The 26444-nt window shown below is 41.1% G+C and overlaps 1 protein-coding gene across 1 annotated transcript in view; it reads left to right on the forward strand.

Annotated features, from left to right (window-relative positions):
* The window catches only part of CDH8 (cadherin 8), a 150640-nt gene that overhangs the window by 5976 nt on the left and 118220 nt on the right, over positions 1-26444 (forward strand). Inside the window, exon 2 of the mRNA XM_088171832.1 lies at positions 9330-9776. Coding sequence (XP_088027958.1) covers positions 9525-9776 — 252 coding nt within the window. The 5' untranslated portion in view covers positions 9330-9524. The remainder of the gene's footprint in view (positions 1-9329; positions 9777-26444) is intronic.

The following is a 26444-nucleotide window of genomic DNA, read 5'->3' on the forward strand; positions in this document are numbered from 1 at the left end:
AGGTCTGTTTTAGTCAGAGGAAAATCGCTTTAATCAGTGGACTGGAGAGAATAAAAGTTACCTCAGATCACTTCTTCCTCTTGCTGTAGGATGAAAGCAGTGCTGATGCAACTATTTTTCTTCTGTTTAAGTTTTTGGACCACTCTGGAAGTCTTGTCTGTCTCTCCTCTCTGTTTTGAACTGGCATCATGAGATGATGTTCTGACACACATCAGAGCCTCTGACTCCCAGAAACCCAAACCTTTCTTTTTGCCCAAGTATAAGATTGAAAGGGAAGGTTGCAAATTACTTTTGTTCCTCTGTAGAGCTAAAATAGATGTATTGCCATTTAAATACCTATGGCTTTAATATCAGTGTCATGAAAAAAAAACAACTCCACACCAAAAAACACCCAACCCAATCAAACAAAAAACTCACCCCCCCAACCAAAACCAAAATGACCTTAAAATCTTTTCAGTACTGATTTCATCAGGGAGGAAATTTCACCTTCAGCTGCAAACTTCATAGCACATGCTGTCTCTTTGTCCTGTACCTGAGCATGTGTAGCACACTAGAAGTCCAGAGCACTGCACAAAGCAAGGAATAATAAAGAATAAAAATAGTTTGAAGGTTCTGACGACACTCGTGGTGGGTTTCTTTAACAGCATTCTGGTTCCATAAAGTAGTGGCTGCTTCTGGAAAGACTGACAGCTTTATATACAAAACGTCTGAGCCTTGACAGCTTTAAAGTTGTCCCATATTGGTTTTACTATCGAAGAGTAACAAAAATAAGAAATTCTATTGATACCAAGAGAAGTTGTACAATAAGCATGATATCACTGGGTCAAGATACTCTTCTGTGGTTTGTTTTTTTTTAAGAAAGGCTTGCCTGACAGTAAATATTTATCAAAAAATTTTAAAATATGTATTTAGCTAGTCATATAAAACAGATTTTGTAGTTATGATAAAGCATCATGTGTAGCAGTCACATAATAACAATTTATTATAATAATAATTGAGATATATTTCAGTGTGATGAATGTTGTCATTTTCTCTTTATCCCAAAGCCTCAGTGAAGTTGTGACAGATAAGGACCTGTATCCTAAAACAGCCTCATCTCCACTCCAGAACAGCAGGTTATGATGTTTCCCTGTCACAGCAACAAAGTAAGGGAAAGAAGGAAGAGGATTTATCTTAGAAAGGCTTTTCTAAACCTTCCTTCAGTCTGCCTCTGAAACACACCCCTAAAACTGAAGGAACCTGCTCTTGGTAATGATAATCTTCTAGACAGATTAATAAATCCTTCAGTAATTATTAGAGCTCTAAATGCTGAAGAAACTGTTGCATTTCTGTAGCTGTGTGTATCCCTGCATGTCCATATTTTTCCAGTGCATGGATTCCCTCAGCTACACTGTGCCTAAACCAGTCCTTTAGCATTTAACACGAGCTCAGGAACTCACTTAATAACCTAAAGAACTGTGCAGAAGTCTTTAAAGAGTAGCAGAGCATGACTAAGCTTAAAAAGATCAAGTGACATATCTTTGCTCACGGAATTACTCTGTGTGTGGGTAGGGCAGAACACCTAAGACAAAAGCAGGAGAAAGGTGGTGCCTGTTGCCATTGCTGCTGAAATAAATAATGCTGCAGGAATCTGCTTTTGATTTCCCAGGCAGCCATAAGCAAATTGCCACAAGTGGTACATCGGGAGAAACTCGGACAGTTGATTTGCACTTGGATTGGCAGGGAGCTCTGACAGCACAAAGCATTCCTCGCCCTGCTCCCATAGCACAGCTCGTGTAACATTTCCCTTCTCATTTCCCACCCCGTGCAACTTCAGGTGCATGGCCGAGGGAAAGGATGTGTGGATAATGCTTTAATGCTTTTCTGTGTCACAGCTAACTCCAGGTGACACAGCAGTCCCTTAAAATCACGGCTACTGAAATCTACTGCAGCTCCAGGGAGCAGTGATGGTTTGCAGCAGTGCCTGGGCCATGCCTGGCCCCGAGTGTGGCTGCTGGCTCTGTGCCTGCCCAGCCCCTCTCCAGGGCATGGGATGTGCTGGGACACAGGAATTCCCTCCTCATGCAGCCTGGGCTCAGACCAGCACATCTTGGGGGGGAGAGGCTTCTGTCCCCAAAACCTGCCAGCATCAATGAATAAAACCATGGCAGGGTTACCATAACTGGATAGCAGGAGTCCATCAGACATTTATTTCAGTAGTTTGCTGTCTCTAATTGCTTGTTTCTCCTCTTCTCCAGAAGTTTTCCTCCACTCAATTTTGTTGATTTAACTATTTCTCTGCTCTCTGAAGTATACAGTGAAACTTCATATGCTTTTTGTCAGCATAATTGTTCTCAAAACTTCCTATTGTTGTCCTATAGTTGATGGGTTCTTTAGTTCTGCAATGATCTGGGTTAGAATCTTGAAGGAAAAGACTTTTTGGAACAGGGTTTTGTTCCAAATTGTGTTAACCCACATTTCACTGGTCTGTCTTAAAATGTTGATTGAAAATAGCACAACTGCAAGGACAGTAAACTGCAGTGGAGAAGGAATGGGAATGGAGACCAATTATTTGGAATGTGTAGCTTGCATGTTGTGGGGGCTGAGGGGGGGTAAGAGCCTCTTAAATGAAAATTGCTCTTGGTGGAATTACAGCATGGGCAATGGCCTAACCCAGCTCTGTCAAAATGATTTGGTTTTAAAAACACCTTACTATTAAAGGCGTTTAAGTTAACAAGATCATTTTGACAGAACTGGGTTAGGGAGTGACTGCACACAGTTCTGCTGGCAGATAAGAGGCAGGAGAGTCTGGCCAGGGCATGCAAGTGGCATTTTACAGTGGGCACTGTGAGCAGGGTCTGAGCCACTGCCATGGCAGCGTGGCTGATGGCAGCCTCACTCCCTCTTCATCTTGCTCTTAGGTGGAGAACTGCCTCTTAATTTGACTGTTTTGTGAGTGAGTAATCTTTACACAAAAGAACAATCCACTGAGGAATAAGTGTTATTATTTATGGCAAGAAGTGTTCATTCCTTTGCAGAGGAAAACATGAGCATGCTGCCTTATCCAAGGTGATTTAAATCAAGTCCGGGTACAATTTAATAGATAAGTACTGGGAACAGGATGAGTATGGAGCTGAGTTATGCAGGCGAGGATGACATGTTTATTTGTTGGTCTTGATAGTTCTTTTCTGGTGGAATTTAGGTTTGCTCTGCTTTCGTGGCAAATTAAAAACTTTTACCACAGTTCTCTTGCAAGTGAGAGGGATGGAGCAGCTCTGCTGGGAGGAAAGGCTGGCACAGCTGGCATTGTTCACCTGCAGAGGAGAAGGTTTGGGCTGAGCTCAGGGTGGCCTTGCAGGGCCTGAAGGAGCTGCAGGAAAGATGGAGAGAGACAATTGGCAAGGGCTGGAGGGACAGCACCCAGGGAATGGCTGCCAGTGGCAGAGGGCAGGGCTGGATGGGATCTTGGGCAGGAATTGTTCCCTGGCAGGGTGGGCAGGGCTGGCACAGGGTGCCCAGAGCAGCTGTGGCTGCCCCTGGATCCCTGGCAGTGCCCAAGGCCAGGCTGGACATGGGGACAGTGGGAGGTGTCCCTGCCATGGCTGGGGTGGGGCTGGATGAGCTTTAGGGTCATTCCAGCCCAAAACCATTCTGGGATTCTAAGAAGAAGAGTAAGAATTATTCCTACAAGTGGGACTGGAGCATTAAGACCTTTTATTTCTCTTACTGAAAACAGCTCTGTTGTGCTGCCAAACAGGGATGAGTGAAGCAAAGATAATCACTTTTCCCACTGTGGGAAGGCTTTGCAGCATTTTGCTGGTTTGGATGGGAAAGGACCTTCTCTGAATCCTTGAGATAGAGGACGAGGAAGCCAAAGTTGTAGTGTAGCCAATATCTAGAGAGATAAGAACAAACCTAAAAACTTTAAGAAACAAGAACAGTATGAAGAAAAAAAAATAAAATCAACAGATACTCCACACCTGTGGGGACAGAAAAAAAAAAAGGTAAGAAATGGCATTGGCTGGCACTCTGTAGGTGGTCATTGAATGAAGGCCTCCCATCAATTATTTGAGATTGCTTGTATTATAATGAGGATTTGCTTAAATTAGCATCTAAGAAAAAAATTACGTGTTTAATGTACAAAATATAGTGGATCCTGAAAATTCTACCATAAAAACCCTTTCGGGCAAAAATCATTAGGGTTCTTTTTGTATCTCTGGTGTAAGTAATTTAAAGAAAGCAGTACCCAAGGGTTTTTTTTACCTTAATAACAGTTGTTTAGTAACTCATAAAATCCATCTCCATGAAACAGTGAGGTCAAAGGGCCGAGATGCTGCATATGATCACTGCAACTGAAATAATGAAAAAACTTTGCTGCAGTTCTTAAGACAACTCTCCATGTCCCTTGTGTAGAGAAACACTAGAGTGGCTCTAAAATCTTTTAAACTGAGATCATGGTGTAAATCAATGCACTGGCATTGTAATAAAGTGGTTTATTTGACCAGATGAATATTCTGTGCTTTGAAAATGAAAAAAAATTGATTTTTGTTAAAGCTTTTTATGATCTTACTTTGCTTCTTTTTGGATGGGAAGTTTATATTTTCAACTACTTTTATTAACTTTATTAATCTTTTTAACAAATTACTGCATTCCAGTGGTCACCATTTAAAGCTACAAGATGATTTTTAAATTACTGTAGTGCAAAGAACTCTATCAGAAGTGCTTTCTTCCACTCATACACAAAATGAGCTTTATAAGTGTAAGTGTCCACTGCCATACCTGGCTCTAACTCTGTGCAAAGGGTGAACTCCCAGCTGTAACCTGCACAGCTCTGAGTTCCAGAGGAGGTCCCAGTGTGTATGCCATTGTTTTCTGAAGCTGTGTGCTGGTTATGTCCTCCTGTTAGGTTACAAAGCTCTTTGTAATCACCTCTTTGTAATCTTGTACTTGTACAAGTACACCCCATGGCTGAGTTTTATGAGTAGTGTTCCAAGATGTAAGTTCCTGTGAACAGAATAATATTTTTCTAAAATTCTATCAGCACACAAAGTGGCAAACAAACCACCCAGCTTTATCTGTACTTCTCTACAGGCTGTGCATGCAGAACAAAATTTATGAATACAGTCTTAAGTTTTTTGAAAATATAAGGCAGTTGTTTGAACCTCTGCTCCATGACATAGTGGTGCATTTTCTTTCATCTATTTGCTACATTAAAGACATTCTTTATATTTTAAATATCATTTTCCCCTCTCAGGCACGAATGGAGAACTAAAGCAGTTTTGTAAACAGCTTTGCTGGATTAGAGTTGATCTGGAGTTGTGTATATCAGACAGTGTGCAGGGAAACCACTCAGAAGATCACTGAAGTTTTGTTTAAGACAACAGCCCAAGGCCATTTGAACATTTGGAGATTAAAAGCAAAAATTATACTTTTATCAACACCAGCAAAATCTTGATGAAGGTGGAGCACTGCCTCCAGCCCTGGGCCAGCACAGCAAGGAGCTGGAGCTGCTGAGAGAGCCCAGAGGAGGCTCCAGGATGAGCAGAGCATGGAGCAGCTCTGCTGGGAGGAAAGGCTGGCACAGCTGGCATTGTTCACCTGCAGAGGAGAAGCTTTGGGCTGAGCTCAGGGTGGCCTTGCAGGGCCTGAAGGAGCTGCAGGAAAGATGGAGAGAGACAATTGGCAAGGGCTGGAGGGACAGCACCCAGGGAATGGCTGCCAGTGGCAGAGGGCAGGGCTGGATGGGATCTTGGGCAGGAATTGTTCCCTGGCAGGGTGGGCAGGGCTGGCACAGGGTGCCCAGAGCAGCTGTGGCTGCCCCTGGATCCCTGGCAGTGCCCAAGGCCAGGCTGGACACGGGGACAGTGGGAGGTGTCCCTGCCATGGCTGGGGTGGGATGGATGAGCTTTAGGGTCCCTCCCAACCCAAACCATTCTGTGTTTCTGTGAAATACACTCTTGAAGGGCCATGTGCTTCTCTTTTATTACTTAGATAAAGGTCGTTCTGGCTTCACCAGAATAATTTTGTTGTCATTCCATGCTCACCACTGCTTTAGACCATGGCATAACATAAGAAGGGAAAGTGCTACTGTGCCTCACCTTCTGGTCTTCCTCGATTTTCAAGTCTGCCTTTACATATGGCTTTTAATACGTTACCATAGCCTGGCTCAGTAGCCCTGTCCTCCCCTTCTGCACATCTAATCCAGGGGATTACAATTTAACTGCTAGACACTTCTCAGTTTTCCTGTTAGCCGATGTGTAAATTGCTGGGCTACATATTTAAAATGCCTTCCATCAGCTCCCAGCTACACACATGGTGTTCTGCTCGAGGGAATGGGACAGAAAAGTCATTGCCAAATCTGGTAAAGAAATCTGGGGGCAATCCATGCATTGCATAAAGTGTATGCCCTGATTCACTGATAGAGCCAGAACCTGCTTCCCAAATAACTCTCACGAGGCTCCTGCAGTCCAGGTTGAGCTGCAGAAAACTTTATCCAGCTCGATAGTTCCACACTGATCACATTTCCCTGCAGAACTGGGACATCCCATAGTCCCACTGAGTTTTTTTCCTTTGCCCTGAGCTGCCCAGTTTTGCTGTCAGTGCTCAGAACCTCCCAGCTCTGTGTGCTCCGAGCTGTGTGTCTGCTCCTCACGGGGCTGTTTCTCTCGGGGGGGTTTCATGGCATGGTGTGTGCATTGCTGATATTCCTGATGTGGTTTGGACTTGTTTGCCTTAAGGTATTGCTGAACACACAGCTACCGTGAGGACAGTCCAGTCACTCTGAATCTTCTCTATCAGCGTGAGTGGATAGGACCTACATTTGATTGGAGTAAATGAAGAGTAACAAGCAGGAAGTCTGGGGGAGGAACTGAGGAGGGATGCACTGAAATGAACTTAATGCTTTCTAAGGATTGAGAGTGGCAGTGTGAAAACCAAATATCCTGTTCTTTCTTCAACCAGAAATGTTTCTGGGAGCGTTGTATTGTTTTATCTTATTTATTTCATTTTTTTTAGAAGGCAGGCTTTGGAGATTAATTAGGAATTGTTTTCAAAAAGCTTCTGGAATATAAAAGGAAGTGCTTTATTCTTATTGGTCCTGTTGATAACAAGAACTATACCAGCTTGTGCTGGATGTGTAAGGAAGTCATTCATGTCCACTTGGGTCCTTTTCTCTGAGGGGTTTTCAGGGTTTATATACAAAGTGATTTTTCACGCAGAAACAGAGTCACACTAGAAAGAGAAGAGTACATTACATTTAGCTCTGTTCAAGCCCTAAAAAGGACCCTTAAATTGTGTTTTCAGTTTCTGCCCCCCATTTTGAATTTAATCCTGGATGTTGGTTGGAGATGCTGTCTCTTGCTCTGTTTTACAGTGGTTCTATTTCTCCTGTGTTTTGATTCTTGCTCCATTGAAGAAATCAGAAAAATCCGTGTCCTGGCAGGCACAGGCACCCGCTCATCCAGTCAGATATAAAGAGGATCCCATTTGAGCAAAACCAATCAGTTTAACTGAAAGTTTGGCTGTTTCTCTCTTTTGATACCTCCTACCACCAGACATGCCCCTGGAAATCTCTGTTTAACATGTGCCAGAAAGCAGCAGCAGTAAACTCCATTTAATTCCCTGGACTGAGGAGCCTTTCCAGAGGGTGACTGATGCATCCCATCATTAGACTGTTTGCTCCTCTTCCTTTTCTGGGATTGAGAGAATGTCAAGACATTTAAAGCCTCTCTTGCTTCTCTCACATTTTCCCCAAAACTTCCTCAGGAGAGGTTGCTGTATTCTCTGATTCCTTTATTTCCACCCCAGTTGGCAATGAGGCCTATAAAGCTGCAGGTTTTCTTGTAATGGATATTCCCCTCATTCTGGATGCATTGTCAAAGCACTGCACTATTAGCTCACCATTCTTCCATGCTGCTTGAGAGATTGAGTTTCACTTTGCTAACAGCTCCTCTTCCCTTCTAACAAGACAAGTTTCTCACACTTTCAGGTTTTCATGCAACAGATTTCACAGTTGCTTTGGCAATTACTGAAGTTTTAAAAAAATACTTTATACGTTGTTTGCTTTTAAAGGAACAGCTGACTTTTACCAGTCATGTAAAAGGCGTTCTGCATGTTTATGCCACAAGTGTGTACAAACCAACTCTACCCCCCCAAAAAACCCCCAACTAAGCTCTCAGGATTTTCATAAACATGCAACACTGGGAATTAATCTTGAAGTAGAAGAAAACCAGCCTAAAACACAGTGCATGCTTAAAAATAGGCATTCCTACTCTCTTGTATATAGTGGTTTCTCCTGAGATTGTTTGGATATGAATCAAAGAAAATGTATCAAGGTTCTTTTCAGACAGCTCCATAACTCTGTAATGCAGCCCTTCTCTCTGAGCCACATCCCATCTAGTTTTCCATGTGATCCATGGCTGCATTTCTGGCTTTGCCCATCCCTCTGGCATCAGCCCTGCTATGTTAACTTGCCTTTCCATTTCAAGGAATATTTACTCTGAGATGAAACGTGGTGTGACCTTTTAGTACATCAAAGGGTAGGTAAGGAAAGAAAGACAAAATGCTCCCAAGCGTCCATCTAGGAAAATGTCTTTGAAATGAAACACGACTCTGTGTTTTCTCTGAAAGTGAAGGAGAGACAGTGAGACCTGTAGTGCAGATGTGCATTAATGAGTTTCCTTAGGTCCTGGCAGTGGTCTGGTTTGGGAATCATGGGTTTCACAGAGGATTTAGCAGTGCTGTTTCTCTGCTGGGCTGTGAAGGGTTTGCTGGGCACTGGTGCTGCTGCAGAGAGGTGATGGCTAAACAGACAATGGGCTGCTGGACCCTTGTACACTCAGGAGAAGTTTTTGTTTTCCTTGTGGAGGAAAGGAGAATAAGAATGCAAGAACTCTATTTTGATTTGCTTATATGACAGAATATGTGTTTGTAATTGACCACATGAACAGTGCAGGGTAGTGAGAAGGTTGGGAGCTTCTCCAGACCCTAAGATGAACTGCAAAATCCCAGAATTGTCTGGGCTGGGAAGGACCTTCAGGATCCTCTGTTTCCACCACCCTGCCACAGGTAGGGACACCTTGCACTAGACCAGGTTGCTGCAAGCCCTGTCCAATTCTTAGCCTAAATATTTTCCTAAGTGTGTGTAATCATTCATCTGGGTCTTCTCACAGTGTTTCAGGCAATGAAAGAATACACAGAATCAATTTAACTATGCAACAATATTATGAACTACAAATTTGAAACCTAACATGGCTTATTTATTATGTAAAAGTAAGTAAGATGTTTCAGAATGCTTTTCTAAGCTCTTTAGTCACTGATTTGAACTTTCTTTTTTTTCTTTCCCCCACCAGGAATCTTTAATGACTGGAAAACTCAATGGATCATGTTTTTATCATCTAAGCTATTTTTACATTGACTGTGCTGTAAACACATGGAGGAGCTGTAAGTAAATGTTCTGTACTGCGTGATGAATTGGATTGCTACAGTCTGGAGGAAAGCAAAATAATAATTTCATTTCTGTGGTGATTTGCGTAGCTTGTGGTACAATGCCAGAAAGACTAACGGAAATGCTTATGGATACATGGACTCCATTAATAATATTATGGATTACTGTCCTTCCTTCCATTTATATGGCTCCAATGAATCAATCTCAAGTACTACCAAGTGGATCCAGTACAGGACTAAAAAGGCTAAATGAAGAACAAAGAGTTTTGCACCGTTCCAAGAGAGGTTGGGTTTGGAATCAAATGTTTGTGTTGGAAGAATTTTCTGGACCTGAACCAATCCTAGTTGGCCGGGTAAGGCGAGATTTGGGTTTCTTTCTCTGAATGTATAAATGCATGACATGAGCAGGTCCTCAGTCATTCAGACTCTTCTCAGGAATTTCAGACAGGTGCTTTGTGATTCCAAAATAGTTCTTTAATATCCATAGATTTGTGCTTTAAATGTACCTGATTGTAAGGACATGGTTTCCTAGTTAGCTAACCTGCTATTTCCAACAGAAATATGCATATTCCATTTGTCAAAAAACCCCCACAAGTGTGTTCACATCCTTTCTTTTGTACCATTAGTCACCACTCCTCACCTCTGTCAGCTGAAGATTTTTACCAAAGCAGCTCTTTGCAATATGTTCCTATGCATTCCAAAAGGTTGCTACACCTACAGGTCATGTTCTATCTCCAGTCTGATGAATCAGGTTGTTTATGCTCTGAACATTTTTAAAAAACAAGAACCAAAAAGGAAAGTGTGGACTGTACAGCAGATTATGAGGTCCTATGGAGGTCTATGCACACATATGGAATAACATTGTTGCCACAGATTTTTTAATTTATTTCAAAGTTAGGAAGATAACACAGGTCAAACTACACTATTTTTCAGTGTCCCAGCTTTTCTGCTGCCCTAAAGCTTTGCTTGTTGCCATGCATTAGTTTATTCTGTAGCTCAGTGTGTTACCTCCAGTCAGTGAATCAGCCTTGCACTTCTGTGAGCCATCTGTATCCATCAGGGATGAATTATCCTTAGAATTATTCTTAGAAAAGAATGATCTGTTCATAAATGCATGTTTGGCAGTGAGCAGGTATAAATACCTTAATTGTTTATCACTAAAGTTCAATTCCCTCTGAACAACCAAGTGCATTATTGTCTTATTAGCTGGTAGTGAGGCTGAGTAAAAAAAAAATCTAGAAAAATTATAGATACCAATTAATTTCATGGTAATCTTGGAATTTCTATGGACAAATGAATAGCAAATAGTATAATATAGGGACTGTCAATAGCTCTATCTATTACTGAAGGGAACACAGATCAAGTGCATTCCCAAATCTTCCCTAGTGTAGCCACTTTCCAGGCGAGACTCAGGGTCAGAAGGTGTAATGAGCTTTCTATCCAGTGACTTTTGGTGCTGTGTCAATTTACATTTATATCAGGTATTTGGTATCTCTTCTCATTTGTTTCTCTGGGGTTAGTAACGTATCTCAATTTCACAGAGACAGCAACGTGCATATTTCACATCTTAAAATGTTTTATTCAACCCATTCTTTCTGGAATATTTTAGTCGAGCTTTTAATATTATTTTGAGTAGCTGGGGAAAATCCTGGCTTCGTACTTGGTGGTATTTTGATTTTCAGGGTATATCCAGGTCTAAATATTTCTACTATTTTAAGGGATTTTTTTTGTGTGGTTATAATATCCTGAATTGTTTGAGTCATTGGTGAATAGAAGTGGGTAGGTTAAACTAAGCCAAACCAAGGAAGACATTATCCCATCTTCTGCTGGCATTTAAAATAGAATTAGCTAAAATGCTGTGACAATCTATTTGTTGAGACTGCTGCATAATTAAAACACTGCATGTTACAGACGGAAATGAGCAAGAAGCGAAGTTTGTTCCCATAGGGAGAAATTTTTGGATTATTCATTAAAATGACTTAGAATATTTTTGGAATTCTTCTCTCTATTTTTTCACCCTCTCCAGAAAAATCATCCATATTTCTGACTTATTTTTCTTTCCTAAGGCTTGTGAGTACTGAGAGTGCTTTCAGTCCGTGGGAGCAGAGGTACTCCCCAGCTTTCAGGGCTGCTCTTGATCCTTCCTCACTTGAAAGCAGAGACTCCCCCCCTCAATTATACTTCTTGGCAATCCTTCCCAAAACTTTAGGGTGCACAGAATGTCACAAGCAAAATCCTTTCCTTTTCTGTGAAGCTGGGCTATGGTTTGTCCTCTGTCACCCTCATTGTTTTCTTTTCCACTGCAATTTAGAAATAACCTCCTGCTCAGAGCTCGTAGTGGATTTGCGCTTACCTGGTTCCTCCTCCTGGACACTCTTCCTCCAGCCTTTTGAGTTTTTCCCCTGCCAAAGCATTTGCACACCTGAGGTGTCTCCTTTGTTCTGGGACTTTATTTTATTCTGCCCTATGACTTACCTCGATTTTCTTTATTCTTTTTTGCCAGACTTTGATTGGAGGACACTCAGTAAAACAGGATACAGTGAATTAGTGCAGAGAGTTTAACATTGTGGAGAGAGTGATAGCAAATATCTGCCCCATAAATGTGCTTTTGTCCTGTTACAGAGTCAGTGTTGCTTGCCATGTGCTTTTTACATGTTGAAAATTCTAGCATAATCTTCAAACAAATCTTTTATTTGGTGGTTAATTGCTTCAAAGAAAACATTCTAGAAGCAAATCTAATTATGTAGATCTTTGTTACAGTTTTTGTCCCTACATTGCTGTAGAGTGTACCTGGTGTTTTTCATAGTCATGTATGTTTTGTACAAACATTTAATTAAGTGCTTTGGAGAATAAATACAAAAATAAGTCTTGCACAAACAGGAACAATACACACACAAGCAGAATTTGTTGTATAGTCTCAAATGTACCTTTAAAACCCATTGAAAATTCAGCTCTTAAGAACTGCTCAGAATAGAACAGATACTTAAATAAGGGTTTTGGTGTTAGTGGGTGGAAAGACACTGAATAGAAGCATTTGGTCCTAACAGAATTGATGGAATATATCAGCAAAATAAAACTGAAAACTGAGATTAATTTTATAGGATACAAACAGATCAGTTTGCAAATAAAAGCCTGAATGCAGAGTCTGTGAGTTCCTCATTGGTTAGAACGGTCTCATACCAAAGTTTGTGCAGTGCAGAGAAATGTAGCAAGACAGAATTACAGGGGTCTGCAGTATCTTTTATTAAACTGCTCAGTTTTTCCAGGGGAAGCAGCTTCCAGACATAGAGACTCTTCTCCAGCGTTTTAAATGTTGCAATGCAACTGCACACACTTCAAAGGTGCTTGTTCATTGCTGTTCTGCATGGATACAGAGAAATAAATGCATTCCTTGTGTATTTGCTCTAATAAATGAAGTAATCTGGGGTGAGACTAATAGGAGGAATTAATGTGGACACCTTTTAAAGTGTGCTGTCTTTCTTCAATGACTCGAGTAAAGGACCGGAGCAAATCTTTTGCTGTCATTCTTGAACGTCTTAGAATGAATTTGAGCAATGTGCACTTTTAATGCCAAATTTTGTCATTATGTTTGGTAAGATCAAGCTCAAAATGAGCAACTCTACTTGAGTTCACATGTCTGTAAAGAAGTGCTTTCTGAATTTATGAGATTTCTCCATAAATTGCCACAAATATTCTATTTTTCCTTTTCCTTTTTTTTTTTGGCTATATTCATATTGCATTTATTTTGTCACGTGGTACTTTCATAGAATCATGGAATAGAATATCCTGTGTTGGAAGGGATCCCCAAGGATCATCCAGTGCAGCCCCTGTCCCTGCAGCCCCCCAGCAATCCCCCTGTGCATCCCTGGTGTCCCAACGCCCCTGGAGCTGCGGCAGCCTCGGGGCTGGGACCATTCCTGGGGAGCCTGGGCAGTGCCAGCACCCTCTGGGGGAGCAGAACCATTCCCTGATCTTCTCCATAACCATCCCCTGGCACAGCTTCATGCTCTGTGTCCCTCCTTTGGACGTTCTCGAATAGCTTTGTATCATTCTTATTTTATTAAGTTCCATATTATTTTGATCTGTACACGTAAGAATGCATATGTGCATTTTGAGAAACCTGCAAAATAACCTTTTTTATGTTCGTGCAGCACACATTAAATGAGTTAGGGTTTATTCCCAGCAACAGAATACTGAGTGACAGATTTGCAAATACCCTTTTGTACTTCATTTCTTTTCCCCCGTCACCCACAGAAGCAGGTACGTACTTTACAAAGCTTCTGTGGCTCCTTTAGAAGCCTCCCCATCCTGCACAGTGCTGTCAGCAGTTTGCAGCCTCCCCGTGGCTGACAACCTCATTCAAGTGTAGAGTGATATGTCTTGTGACACTGCATGCTGTCCCTGTGGACTTGATTAGTTAGGTACAACTTCTACTTGCTATACACTGCTGCATTTTCCCTGTCTCCTCTGCATGCACTTCCAGCACCACGGCAGATGTGCTGTGAAATCTGGGCTGTAGCAAATGCCACTGTTCTTTCACAGGAGACAGCCTCCGAATTCACAATGACACAGGTAATAAAGTGAAAAAGCATTAGGAAGCTGCATTTGGGGTACTGCAACTCCTGTTTTATGGAACGTGTGCTGTTCAGGATGCTTTAAGTGGGTTTGGACCTGGTTTAATAGATGATTTTAAGCAAAAATCTGGGGTAGTTAATGTAATAACAGTTGTTTGTAATTAGAATCATAGAAAGTCCTCAGGTAGAAGAGATCCACAAGGATCATCCAAGTGCACCTTCTGTCCCTGCAGCCCCCCCAGCAATCCCCCTGTGCATCCCTGGAAAGGTGTCCAAAACATTCCTGGAGCTCTGACAGCCTCAGGGCTGGGACCACTCCTGAGGAGCCTGGGCAGTGCCAGCACCCTTCCTGTGCCATCTCTCCAGATTCTTGTTCCAGCCTGTCTGTACATCCAGGGTGCAGAATCCAGCACTTGTTTGTCGCTGTTAAACCTCAGAAGGCATGGAGAGAATGAAAAAGAGAATGAAGGCCACAAAAGTTGTTTGTTTCTGTTTGTGTTCTCTGGCTTACCAATAAATGAATCCAAATTTAGGTTCAGACACAAAAATCCACCAGTAGTTACTCAGGTTGGTGCTGTCTGTGTCACACCACTCCACTGGCAATACTTCCCAGGTTGTCCCAGAACCTCCCTGAGACGTTTTGGATTTCCCAGTTTCCAGTCCCAAAATAACACATTGCCTGTGAGGAGAGATTTGGGAAGCCAGCATGGCAGGGAAGAGCAGCCCCTATGGCACAGCTGTGCCTGGTCCAGGGCTCTGGAGAAGGTGCTCTGAAAATCCTGGAAGGGAGAAATCCAGTGAGACTGTGTTGGTGAGGCTCAGAACCAGCATGGCCAGGTCAGGTCCTTATTGTGGTGAGCTCAGGGAGGTGTTTCCTCCTGTGGCTGCTTCTGAATTCTGTGGTTTGTGACTTTTCACTCCATTGAACACAGATTTTCTTCTATGAGAAAATGTATGGGATGTACGAGGATGAGGGAGTGGGCAACTTTTGCTGTTTGGATCAACAGAGACATTTTCCCTTGATGTTTGGGGCTTGGGTTCAGGCCTGTAGAGGAGAATCAATTTTCCTGTAGGAGGAGTATTGGAGAAGAATCTTGTTTTCAAAGTGCTTCAGGCTGACCTACTGTAAAACCCGAACCTGGAAATGCAGAGAGCACTTATAAATAGCTTGGAGCTGTATGTTCTACATTATCCATGCTCCATGCAACCCTTGATTTCTCTGCCAACATGCATTTTCTATTTTCACCAGGAAATGGTAAAATGTTACTTGTTTAAAATCGTGACCAGTTCTGTTGAAGTGCAAGTGATGCAAACAGGCGAAATAAAGAAGGTTTTAATTAAACAAGTTTCTTCCTCACGTTTTGCTTTTCATTCCTGCCCTGAGCTTGTGATTATGATGGCTGCCTGAAAATACTCAAGTTGTACTCAGGTGATGCAAACCAGAATTGTGTATAAATAAGGCTAGCAGTATTGTGAGGGATGAATTACACAGTTTCCCTGAGTGAAAAAAAATCCCTGTGATGTGTAGGAGTAACAAAGTCCTAGCATAAGTTTCATAGGATGCAGCACAGTTCTACATTAATGCTTTCTTAAAGTTTTCACAGAGCAGCAATCACAACACCATATTAAATAGATTCTACCCTTTTTTCCCCCAATACACACTTGTGTGCTTTTCTATGATTTGAATGCATGCCATAAAATATTCAGTATCTGAAATGTTGCAAAGTCAACATTGCCTTCTGAGCTTAAGATTTTTGTTGTTGTTTTGCAACCATAATTATATACTAATTTTCCTGCTTAAGTTTAATAAATTCCCAGAAGCTGAAATTATTTTGCTACTGTATTCTTTATGAAAAACACTGATTCTCCCTGCCTTTTGTGTGGCTGAAAGGGAAGAGGTGACTGTGTACTGCACAGAATGCTCCAGTTTGCACACTCTCAGTCAGCTTAGTAAGCAGGAGTATAACTAGCTAAGAAAAACTCTCTGTAATTAAATGTGACTGCAAAGACAAGAACTATAGCAGACAACACTTTATAGAAGTCTGATAAAAAGTATTGGGTTTTAAAAAAATATTCCTGAGCCTGCACAACTTTCATTTGTTCCTTTTTTTTTTAACTGAGAACAAGTTCCAAGAAGAATTTTAAATATAAAACATAAATTTAAGCAAAAACAATTTGACTGACCCGACAGTGTCTACATTTTCCACTACAGTGTAAAACATATTTCACTGATTTTTTTCTGAGATTTAAGAAACGAGGCATCTCTCCAGACACTGCAAATCTCATTTCAGTATATTTCTGGGAGTATTACTGAATAAAGTTGAACACTTTCATGCTCCTTCATCTCCAGCCTGGGGCATGATATAACCACAATTTAAACAGAGACACAACTTAAACCCCTTGCACATCAGCTATAGAACAGAACTGGTAATAACTTCAAAGAGGCATTTTATCAGTAACTTATGAATCCAGCATCTTAAAGGGTCAAACTGCAAAACACCAGGCACCTCCTCAGCTGCCTGTATTTTTTTTCACGGAGTAGGAAAATGTCTATGAAGTGAAGAATAACTTAAAAGTTGGGCAGGGGTTTTGCTGGTGTTTTTTTGGTTTGTTTTGTTGTTGTTTTGTTTGGGATTGGTGCCTTTTTTTTTTAATTACTTTTTTTTTAAATTAAAAGGAACGGTATATATTACTTTAGTATTATTCACTTAAATTTCTTTGTGTTTTTTTTTTCTATTTCTAATATTCTGAAAAAAGAGTAGCTAATATTGAGCATTTTGTTTGTTTGTAAAGAATTAGGAGCTTGTGTTTGCTTTTCAATATATTGATGTGAAAACTTCATCTTTCTCTCAGTGAATTGTTGTCCAAGTATGCATGCAAAATGCTGAAGTGACACTATGAAATATTGAGTTGAGCATTCCCCATGATATTCTGAGATGCCCTCTGATTGTTTAGTCTTTCCAACATTGCTTCAGTAAATGGTTTTCAATTTCTACCTGTAGGGCCCACCCCTCGTGCTGTCAGGATGCTTCAGTTCCAGTTGTCAATTTAACTCCCAATTAGTGCCAATTGTGAGGGGAGTTTTTTTGCTAAAAGTTTGTCCTTGCTGAACTTGACAAGCATATTTCCCATCCATCCATGAGCTCTCACTCAGGTAGTTGTGATTTCCCAAAAGTGCCAGGATGTGTTTTTCAACCACTAAAGTGAAAGGGAAGTTTTATTGTTCTCAGCTCCAGATAGGATATTCCTCAATTTGCCATGGATTTGTGTAATAAAAACCTTAATTTTGTATTAAAATGAGAAATGCTTTGGGACCAATTCTTTTGGTGGCTGTAGGCTTCCAGTGAGAGCTGTGGAGCTGAAATGGGTAATACCTCATAAACTGAGCCACACCTGAGAAAGGCTGTGTAGCTGCTGGGCAGGACTGTATTTTTAGGATGTAATAAATATACAATCACAGGAATCACAAGAAAAATAAGTTTTCAAGTGAAAATAACGGTTGCAAAAAATTATAAATTGCATACATTTTATTTCTTGAAGGTTCTGTTTTAAAATTTGGGTTTTCTTCCTATTCTGGTAAAGTCAAAAAAGAAAAAGAGAGCCATAGTGTGTGTGGTGCAACAGACCAAGGAATTCTCAGCTGAGGGCCTTGTGTTTGGTGTTTGGTTTTGGTTGTGGGTTTTTTTTGACAAAGCCAGGGATGCTGATGTTGGGCAATTTATGGTGCCAGTTTCATTACAGAAATAATTTGCTGCAATAAATTTTTTGGGTGGTGATTAAAGGTAGCTATTAATTGCAAGCAATGTTAAATTATAACATAATAATATAATGTTAATGTGTGAGGCATGTAGAATTGTAAAATAAATGCAGATAATTTTCCTAAAGATATTTAGGCAAATATTAATATGTTTGAATAGCCTCTCAGTGATCCCCGAGGAACACCTGTAGTGATACAGAGTCCTTTATAACTTTCCTTTTTCCTGAGGACTCCCTCTTAGTGTAAAAATTCCCCTGCAAGGATTTCTTTTAAAGCCTTTATTTTACAGCAGTCATGCCAGCAGCTAAGCAAAAATAAGTGTAGCTCTCCCAGGAGACTGTCAGTGGCATTCCTGAATTAACCACAGGAATCATTAGGAGCCACAGAAAAATCCCTTTCCTTGCTCCGGGGTCTGAGCTCAGGAGCTGCTTCCCAGCCAGCCCCTGGTGAGCAGAGGCAAAGCTGGGCTTTGCTGCAGCCTGGGAATGTGCTGGAATAAAAGGCTGGCTCACAGAGCAGCACTGGAGGGGAGAGCAGCAGCGCTGCAAGCACAGCCAGCAGAAGGGATTTCAGAGCAGTTCAGAGGGCCCCAGTCGCTGGCTGGTTTCAATCCAGGAGCCACATGAGCTAATTCTCCTTTTCCTGGCCGAGGGAGCTGTGTGTGTGCAGGGCTGCTGCTGCCAGGGGGGAAAGGGACATTTTCCAAAGGGCAGGGCTGGTGGTGCCTCCAGCTGTGCAGCACACGGGGGACACGGGAGCTGAACCAATCCATTCCTCTTCCATCCTGTCATTTTCTAAGGTCGTCACAAGCATCATCAGCATCTGTGACATGTGTACACCCAACCTAAGTAGTCAGGATTTTAAAGAAAATGGGCAAACCTCCTGTATTTTTCAATTAGTTGGGGATAATTGGCAGCAGGATTGGTGCAGCATGAACCTGTGTATTAAAGCATGATGCAAAAGGCTCAGAATCTCGGAGTGTTCACCTCAGAAAGCTTATTAAAAATCTGCTCTATTTTTACAGAATAAGGTTTCTAAATGGAATTACTGATAAACTTGCTATTTTGCTATTCCCTTTTCACTATTATTTACCTTTTTTTTTTTTAAGTTTTAAATTGCCTGTTTTTCAGGCTGCCTGTTCTCTAATTATTATTCAGTCTAAAGCATTTCACGTAAACCTCTTTGCAATTCCTAGTGTTGTCCTGTCGTACTGACAAGAAAATAGTGTCCAGGGGCAGAGAGAAAATGCTTGTGTTTCTTTCTTCACATAAAATCATCTGAAACAGGTGCTCTAAATGTACAAGGACTTTTTATTGAGTTTTCATATGAACAGAAATTGAAGTTATTTTAATCATTTAAATAATAAACCGGGATTTTATTTGGTCTGTAAGACCAAATTGATATTTAAACTATGGGGTTTTTTAGAGAAATCTCAGTGTAAAATTGTTTCTTGGACAAATTTTTAAAATGGTGTACATATCCTCAAAGCACCCTCAGCTACAGCAAATGAGGACTGGTGTACCAAATAGCAGTAAATGTAAAAGTTGTTAATGCTGCCATTTATATCAAGAAGCCTTGGCTAAAATTTTGGTCCATTTTGTTGGGTAGGAGACAATTCCTGCCTCAAAGCTGTTGCTGTCTGATTGAGATATGTAATTTATTAATAACTGAAGTGAGATATAATAGGAAATATGTGTATACTTCAATATGTTGAACATACTGGCCCAGTGGAGTTATCATAGCTCAAAAATAAAGAAAGAAAATGGACAACACTGAATTGTCAGGCAACATTAGGCTTCTCTTTCTGTGTAGAAGGCAACGGCACTGATCATTCCATTACGTAATTATTTTGTAATTGATCTAAATTCTGCCCTTCCAAAAGACCATTCCTGCTCATTCCTGCCTATCCCTGATAAGCCAAGGACTGCATGGAGCTGAGCAGTCTGTATGCAAAAACAAATATTTGCATCTTTAAGGGAATTGTTCAGTAAATGTTTCTATCTAAATCAAATGCATCTGCACAAATCCTGTAGCAGACAGTTCTCTACGAGGGACAGACTGATGGATAGTAAAGCAAAAGTTTGCTCTGTCAGGCTGGAGGTTGCCTCTGAGACAGTAGGTTCATTGCAGTGCTTTCAATGGGGGATGAAATGCATGTGTTTTATCCTCATAGAGTGAGAAAAACCATAGCATGGCTGAGGCAGTATTTATCCCACAGACAACATCTATTCAGAATCTGGAATACATCTGTAAGTTTTTGTTGAATAACTGGATAAGACAGGAGATACTTTTCCAGCTCTAAACCAGGCAGATGTGGCTCTGTTTTCCAGTTTCACTAGGCAGCCAGTCCATCCTAATGTGTTTAATGTAAAGTCTAAAATACAGTTTATGCAGGTCTGGTGGAGCCAGGGAGGTGAAAAAAAGAGCACTGACTCCACTGAGATGAAAACTGGTGTTTGTGTCATGCATGAGCAGGTTGGTGGGTGTGTAAGGGAATCTTGAGGGGATTTCTGTTAAGGTGGACCACAGTAACCACACGGCAGGGGTTTCATTAGGGAAACTTTGCTCTTTCTGTGTGAAGTTAAGTGTAGGAGCACAAGGAAACCACAGCACTTGGGTGGCTTCCTTGTCAGATAGAATGGCCACCCTGAGCTCAGCCCAAAGCTTCTCCTCTGCAGGTGAACAATGCCAGCTGTGCCAGCCTTTCCTCCCAGCAGAGCTGCTCCATGCTCTGCTCATCCTGGAGCCTCCTCTGGGCTCTCTCAGCAGCTCCAGCTCCTTGCTGTGCTGGCCCAGGGCTGGGGCAGCTCTGCAGGTGCTCAGGGTCTCACCTGGGGGGCAGAGGGGCAGAATCCCCCCTGCCCTGCTGCCCACGCTGGGAGATCAGCCCAGGGCAAAGTTTCATAGAATGGTTGGGTTGGAAGGAACCTTAAAAACCATCTCATCCCACCCCAGCCATGGCAGGGACACCTCCCACTGTCCCCATGTCCAGCCTGGCCTTGGGCACTGCCAGGGATCCAGGGGCAGCCACAGCTGCTCTGGGCACCCTGTGCCAGCCCTGCCCACCCTGCCAGGGAATAAATTTTTTCCCAATATACAATCTAAACCTAAATCCATCAGTTTGAAGCCATTCCCCCTTGTCCTGTCTCCCCAGGCTGCTGTAAATAATCTCTCTCCATCTTTCTTGTGAGCTTCCTTCAGGCACTGCTAGTCCATGTAGGTTGACCCCTGTAATGTTTGTGACCTTTCCCATTCTTTTAGAAATGCTGTTGAACTTTTCTCTAGTGTCTGTGCCTTCATCCTCAATGCAACAGGATTGGGAGCTGAAAGGGAGAGAGGAAAAAAAAAAAAAGAAAATGCACTGAAGGTAATTTTGCACGTGGTACCGTGTTCTGCTTTGCAATAAGAAAAGATTTTCAGCCACTCAGAAATCCTTTATTTTATAATCTTCCCTATTGATCACACCTGTATTGAAATCCTGAATGTGGGAGCTCAAACATTCTTTGCTGGGCATCTCAGAAATAATTGGGTTATCATTTATTTCATCAGAGTATCAAAAAGGGTAATGAGACATCCTTTAGTCTTTAAAAGTGTTTTGTCATTCTGTGCCTTACCAATGGAACACTGGTCTGGATTCTTTTGGAAATGCAGATTGCTCATTAGGAATATGTGCAATGAAATAATTTAAAAGAGGGGACGTTCATCCTGTGTATTTCTAAATCTCCACTATTTTCAATTGACTCTTCATATGAAACATTTCTTGTTAAGGCTGTTTGGAGAGGCATGAAGTGTCTTGTGTGCTAAATCAAAGCTGCTATGGTTTCACTTACAGGAATTAATGATGGGCCGTGTAAGTAGGAAAGGTATTGTTGTGTATAACCTGTCACAGCCAAACTGGGGAAAGGTTTGTCCTTGCTACTGTTCTGGCCTTTGATTACAAAGAGCAGGAAGAACAGTCAATGACCACTTATTAATGATTTTCTCTATCCTTTATTGTAGCTTTAGGTACATTAGGCTCTCAGCAATTATCTCATTCATAATCCTTCATAACAAGTAATACTTTCTGCATCTTGTGAAGCATAATTGGAAAATATTTTCTTTGGATGTACACTATTTCTATTCTCTCTTTAATATAACTTTCCCCAAGAGTATCTTGCCAAGGAAAAATGAGCAAGCATAATTTTATACAGGTAATCAAATCTCTCAAATGTTGGCACATTTTCCTTTATCTCCACGGGACCAAAAGCTAACCTTCAAATAGACCTAGGCATTAGAGGGGAGACTTTCAGCACAAAATTAGAACTCAGATAAGCTTGTACAAGGCAGCTTGAACAGAAGTGCTATTTTGAGTTATTTGTACTGTATCTGTACTACAGAATATTCCATTTAATTAATGCAGAGCTGCAAGGGAACATACATACACACACACTATATATTAGTCTAAGTGCATGTGTTTTGTCTTTGTGTATATATAGACATGTCTAATACATTATTTAAACACTGGCTTATAGCAGGAGTTTACAGCCTTTCTAAATAGTTCTATTTTTGCCCATTTAGAACTCCAAACCACATCTTGATGCAGGTTTTATTTTACTGTGTTGATGAAAATAAATGTGAGGGGGAGGGAAATAAAGAAATCAGCAAGTCTTTAGATTCCTCTCGGTTGCAATACCCAGCAGAACAGTTAATTTATTCCAAACTTTCTGACATAAATCACACTGAAGGGGAGACAAGGAAGCCCTAAGGGGCTGCAGATACAAAGCTGAGGACGGGATCAGGCTGAGCAGACACTTTAATCTGTGCTGGACCTACACTGAAACCTTTCAGCCTCCATTTTTTTGTTGTGGAATTGAACATTCTCATTTTTATTCTCACTCATTTCAGTATCAAGGGCTCTGGTGAGTACAGAACCCAGGGAAAGATGATACTGAGAGAGCATTTGAGTCCCCAGCTGTAAATAATTCACCAGGACTCTGTAGTGTAGTGTATAACCCAGCAAGATAGCTGCCATGTTCACTGTGCTTAAGCTAAAGGAGACTCTAGATGGCTCAGGGAAGATTTTTTTTTTTTTCTGTTGTAGCTTGAAAGTTTGGCTTGGCTTTAGTTGCATATTTAAATGCAGCAGTTGGTAATTCAGAATTTTATGGTGTGAATATGCTCATTCTTCAAGACCAGCTTTTGGATGATTTTAAATTCCATTTTCAGTTAGCTAATTTATTCCATGGCTGTCCTATGTAAAGTCTGATAATTGAGGTCAGAATTTGGTTTCTTATGTGCTTAGGTCAAGATATTTCTATTTTGCATTACCATGAAAATATCCACTAAGTTCTTCCAGCTATAACACTTGAATTCTAAGATAATATGCTTAGTGAGTTTTTTGCTAATTATCGCCTTAATTCACTGTGAAAACATTGGTAAAAACGGAATATTCAGTAATTGTCTTTTTAAATCTGGTGCAAGTATGATTAAAAAAAACAAAACAAAAAACCCAAGGAAGAACAAAAGCCCTCAATAGAGAAGTTATATTTTTAGCCTGAGTTAAAACAGCAATAGAGATGAGGTGACTTGGTAATAGTTGTGATAATCTTTTGGGTTTATTTGCTGATGGAACAAGCTCAGATCCCCTGTCCCTGTCTGGAATTTGAGTGAAGGTAGGAAGCACAGCTTTGGCTTTGACTCTCTGCTGGGGCAGGAGAGCTCATAGCTCAGGCCAGTGTTCTTTCTCCAGAGGAGCAAGGACCTGCTTCCAAGGGATCCTGACAGTCTGAGGTGGCTCTGTTCTGAAAGCTCTTACCTTTGCACAAAAGAATTGAACATCATGAGCAGAATGAAGACCAGGGATAAAGAGAAAGGGTGTGACTGGGGAAGGGAGTTGAGAAGGGTGGGAGCTGCTGTTCAGCTTTCTGTCCTGGGGAGAGGAATTTCTAATACCTGCCTGATTATATAGGTAAAATAGTGGGTGAGGACACTGTCAGCACGTTTCCTCTGAAGGTTGGCTGTGCAGCTCTGTCCATGGGGCTCTCTGTCAGAGGGTGTGGCTGGTTTTACACCCTGCTGCTGTGGAAGGCTCACATTTGTGCAAAGAGATGGCTGGCAGCTCTTTTTCCAGCCTGGAAAAAGGCATTTCATTGTTTCAGAGCTCGAGAGAATTCAGGTCGAGCTGCTGAAGCTGCTGGTGGATTTCTGAGTCTTTGTGGCTCTCAGAAGCCATCAGCCAATGTCCAGATTAGTGCTGGAGAGCTGACCCCACCTGGACCCGCCAGCTAAATGACCTGGGTGTTGCTTAGGAAATCAAATTTTGTCATCCTCTGATGGCACTTCTTCTTTGGAGGTGAGATGACCTCTAACACTCCTTATTTCCTCTCAATATTCTTTGAACTCTACCTCAGACTATTTTATATATAGCTGGGTTTAACATTAGTCAGTGTTTCTTGTGAAGCTTGCACATGCTTTGAGCCTGTCTGTATAAATCAGGCCTTGCAGATAAAAGAATGTGTATTTGCACCTTTTGTCAAGTCTTAGGGCTGGATAATGTGTCCAGTTTTTAAAATACAAATTTTAAATAATGAAAAGCCCCCATTAGAGTCAGAGGGGTGGCACATTCCCTGGCAGAACACAGGTGGTGACATCTCTCTAAAGAGCTGCTGGGTGAGCTTCTACAAGTTCTGCATTATTTGCTGAACTAGAAACGGTACCATGCACCTTTTCCAGCTGCATTGTGCCTCCCTGCTACTGAAATGAGCTTCCACAAACTCCACTTCAGTGACATTTTTACTGTGTTTTGTATCCTTTTGTCCTGTAAAACAGTGTCCTTTGCACATTCAATTCGTTGTTCACAGGGTCAGCTTCAAAAGGTTCAAGAACTTAGTGGAGCACTTCTGTCGTAAAATGATGAAACCTTTGCTCCTCATACTTATTTTTCTCCTTCTCTGCATTGCTTTATGCTGATAAGAAAACTGAAGTTTGAGAGAGATAACATTTTTTAAAAAATCCTTTGCCATTTACTTTCAATTTGTCCAAGTACAGCATATCTGTGCTGACTCCATGTTCAGTATTATCATTAGGGCAACTTAGGGAGTGGGAAGAAGGGGTTGTGGGAATAGCAAAAAGGAAGATTTAAAAGGAATTAATCTTTATTTTAATCTTTTTTTAAATTCATTTTTTATGTATTGTGCAGCTGTTCATTGTCATTTAAGATACTGGTCAGCTTCACAAATGGAATGAGACTTTCTCTGTTGGAAATAGAAATTTCAGAAAATTCGTTTCTTTCTAAACTTAGGAGATTAATATTTGAGCTGAAGAGAGACTGTGCTGTTGTAGTTGTTTATTTGAGACATCTATTGTTCTTGGAATTCTCTTGGAGCTCAGTGAACATTTGCATTACAACAAACACCTTTTATTACCAAGATTTTGACACAGCCAGGCAGGTCTGGAGCGGGAGCTTGCTGCTTCTGTGTTCCTCTTAGTATTCATCTTAATTCATCACACTGGGTTCATGTGGCATAAAAACGGGATGCACTTCACTGAAAATATGTGAATATATCCTCAGAAATATGCAGTTGTGTGTACCCTGAGATGAGAGAGTCACTTTTAGTATCTATATTGGCTTTTCAAGCAGCAATAAAGGAAACTCTGCAATAATAACTGAGCACTTGTGACTGGAAAACACACTCCTGCAGTTCAGAACTGGAATATGAATGGGCACCACAGGAGGTTTGCCCATTTCTGATGAAAACAGTTTTAACAGCATGAATTTATGAATCTACTCAGTGCAAATGAGACTTTATTATGCTGAGAGTCCAAAAATGATGCTTCATTTATTAAATTAATACAAAAATTGTATTCAGATAATGTTGGAGAGTTTTGTAGGCCTTCCTGAATATCAGAGCTGAGGCTGAAATCATTGACTTGGGTTGTGGGAGGTAATGGTGAAAACAGGACAAGCTGCCAAAAACTTCCTATTCTTTGCTTGATTGAAATGAATGTGTATTTGGAACAGCACCTGTCACAGCTTCCCAATCTGTGCACTAGAGAAAATGGTGCTTGAAAATTCTGGGTTTGTTTAATGAAAGCTTTTTGTAATTTTTTTTGCTCTATAAAATAGCTTTTGCCCTTTTCAGATTATTTCTCCACCACATGGGTCGGCTGCAGTTATTGCTGCAAGATTTGAAGCATTGACATCGATGGTAGAGCAGTCTGAAGTAGCTCCAAATTTCCATGGATATGGCAGAATTCATAACATGAAATTCAGGCAAATTTGATACCTAATGCCACATAGCTGTGAGTCTTATTGCCAGATTTGGATATCTAGTCTGCCAGCTGCACTGGGCACTGCCCAGCTCATTCAAACCATATGCCTTGAGCAAACAATCAGCAAAGTGTGTTAAAAGCTCTGAGAAGTACCACATTAGCCATACGTCAGCCAGCTGCATGCCCTGCCCTATTAATTTCGATAAAAGCTTACCCCTTCAAAACTGATTTTTTGACTTCTTTGTTCTAAAAATACGGCTGAAATAAAATCTGTGCATCTGCAGTTAGGGTTACAGCAACAAATTCATTCTATCTTCAAAATAATATTGAAATTTTGGTTCGGTTTTAAAAGTTTCCCTAGAGACAGAAGAATCCATTACAAGCTTTTCTGTAGCTGGGAAGGAAACAGTCACTCATGAGCACCCTAAAGCCATTTGTAG

The sequence above is a fragment of the Sturnus vulgaris genome, chromosome 12 (assembly GCF_052056855.1).
Source record: "Sturnus vulgaris isolate bStuVul1 chromosome 12, bStuVul1.hap1, whole genome shotgun sequence".
Taxonomy (NCBI): Eukaryota; Metazoa; Chordata; class Aves; order Passeriformes; family Sturnidae; genus Sturnus; species Sturnus vulgaris.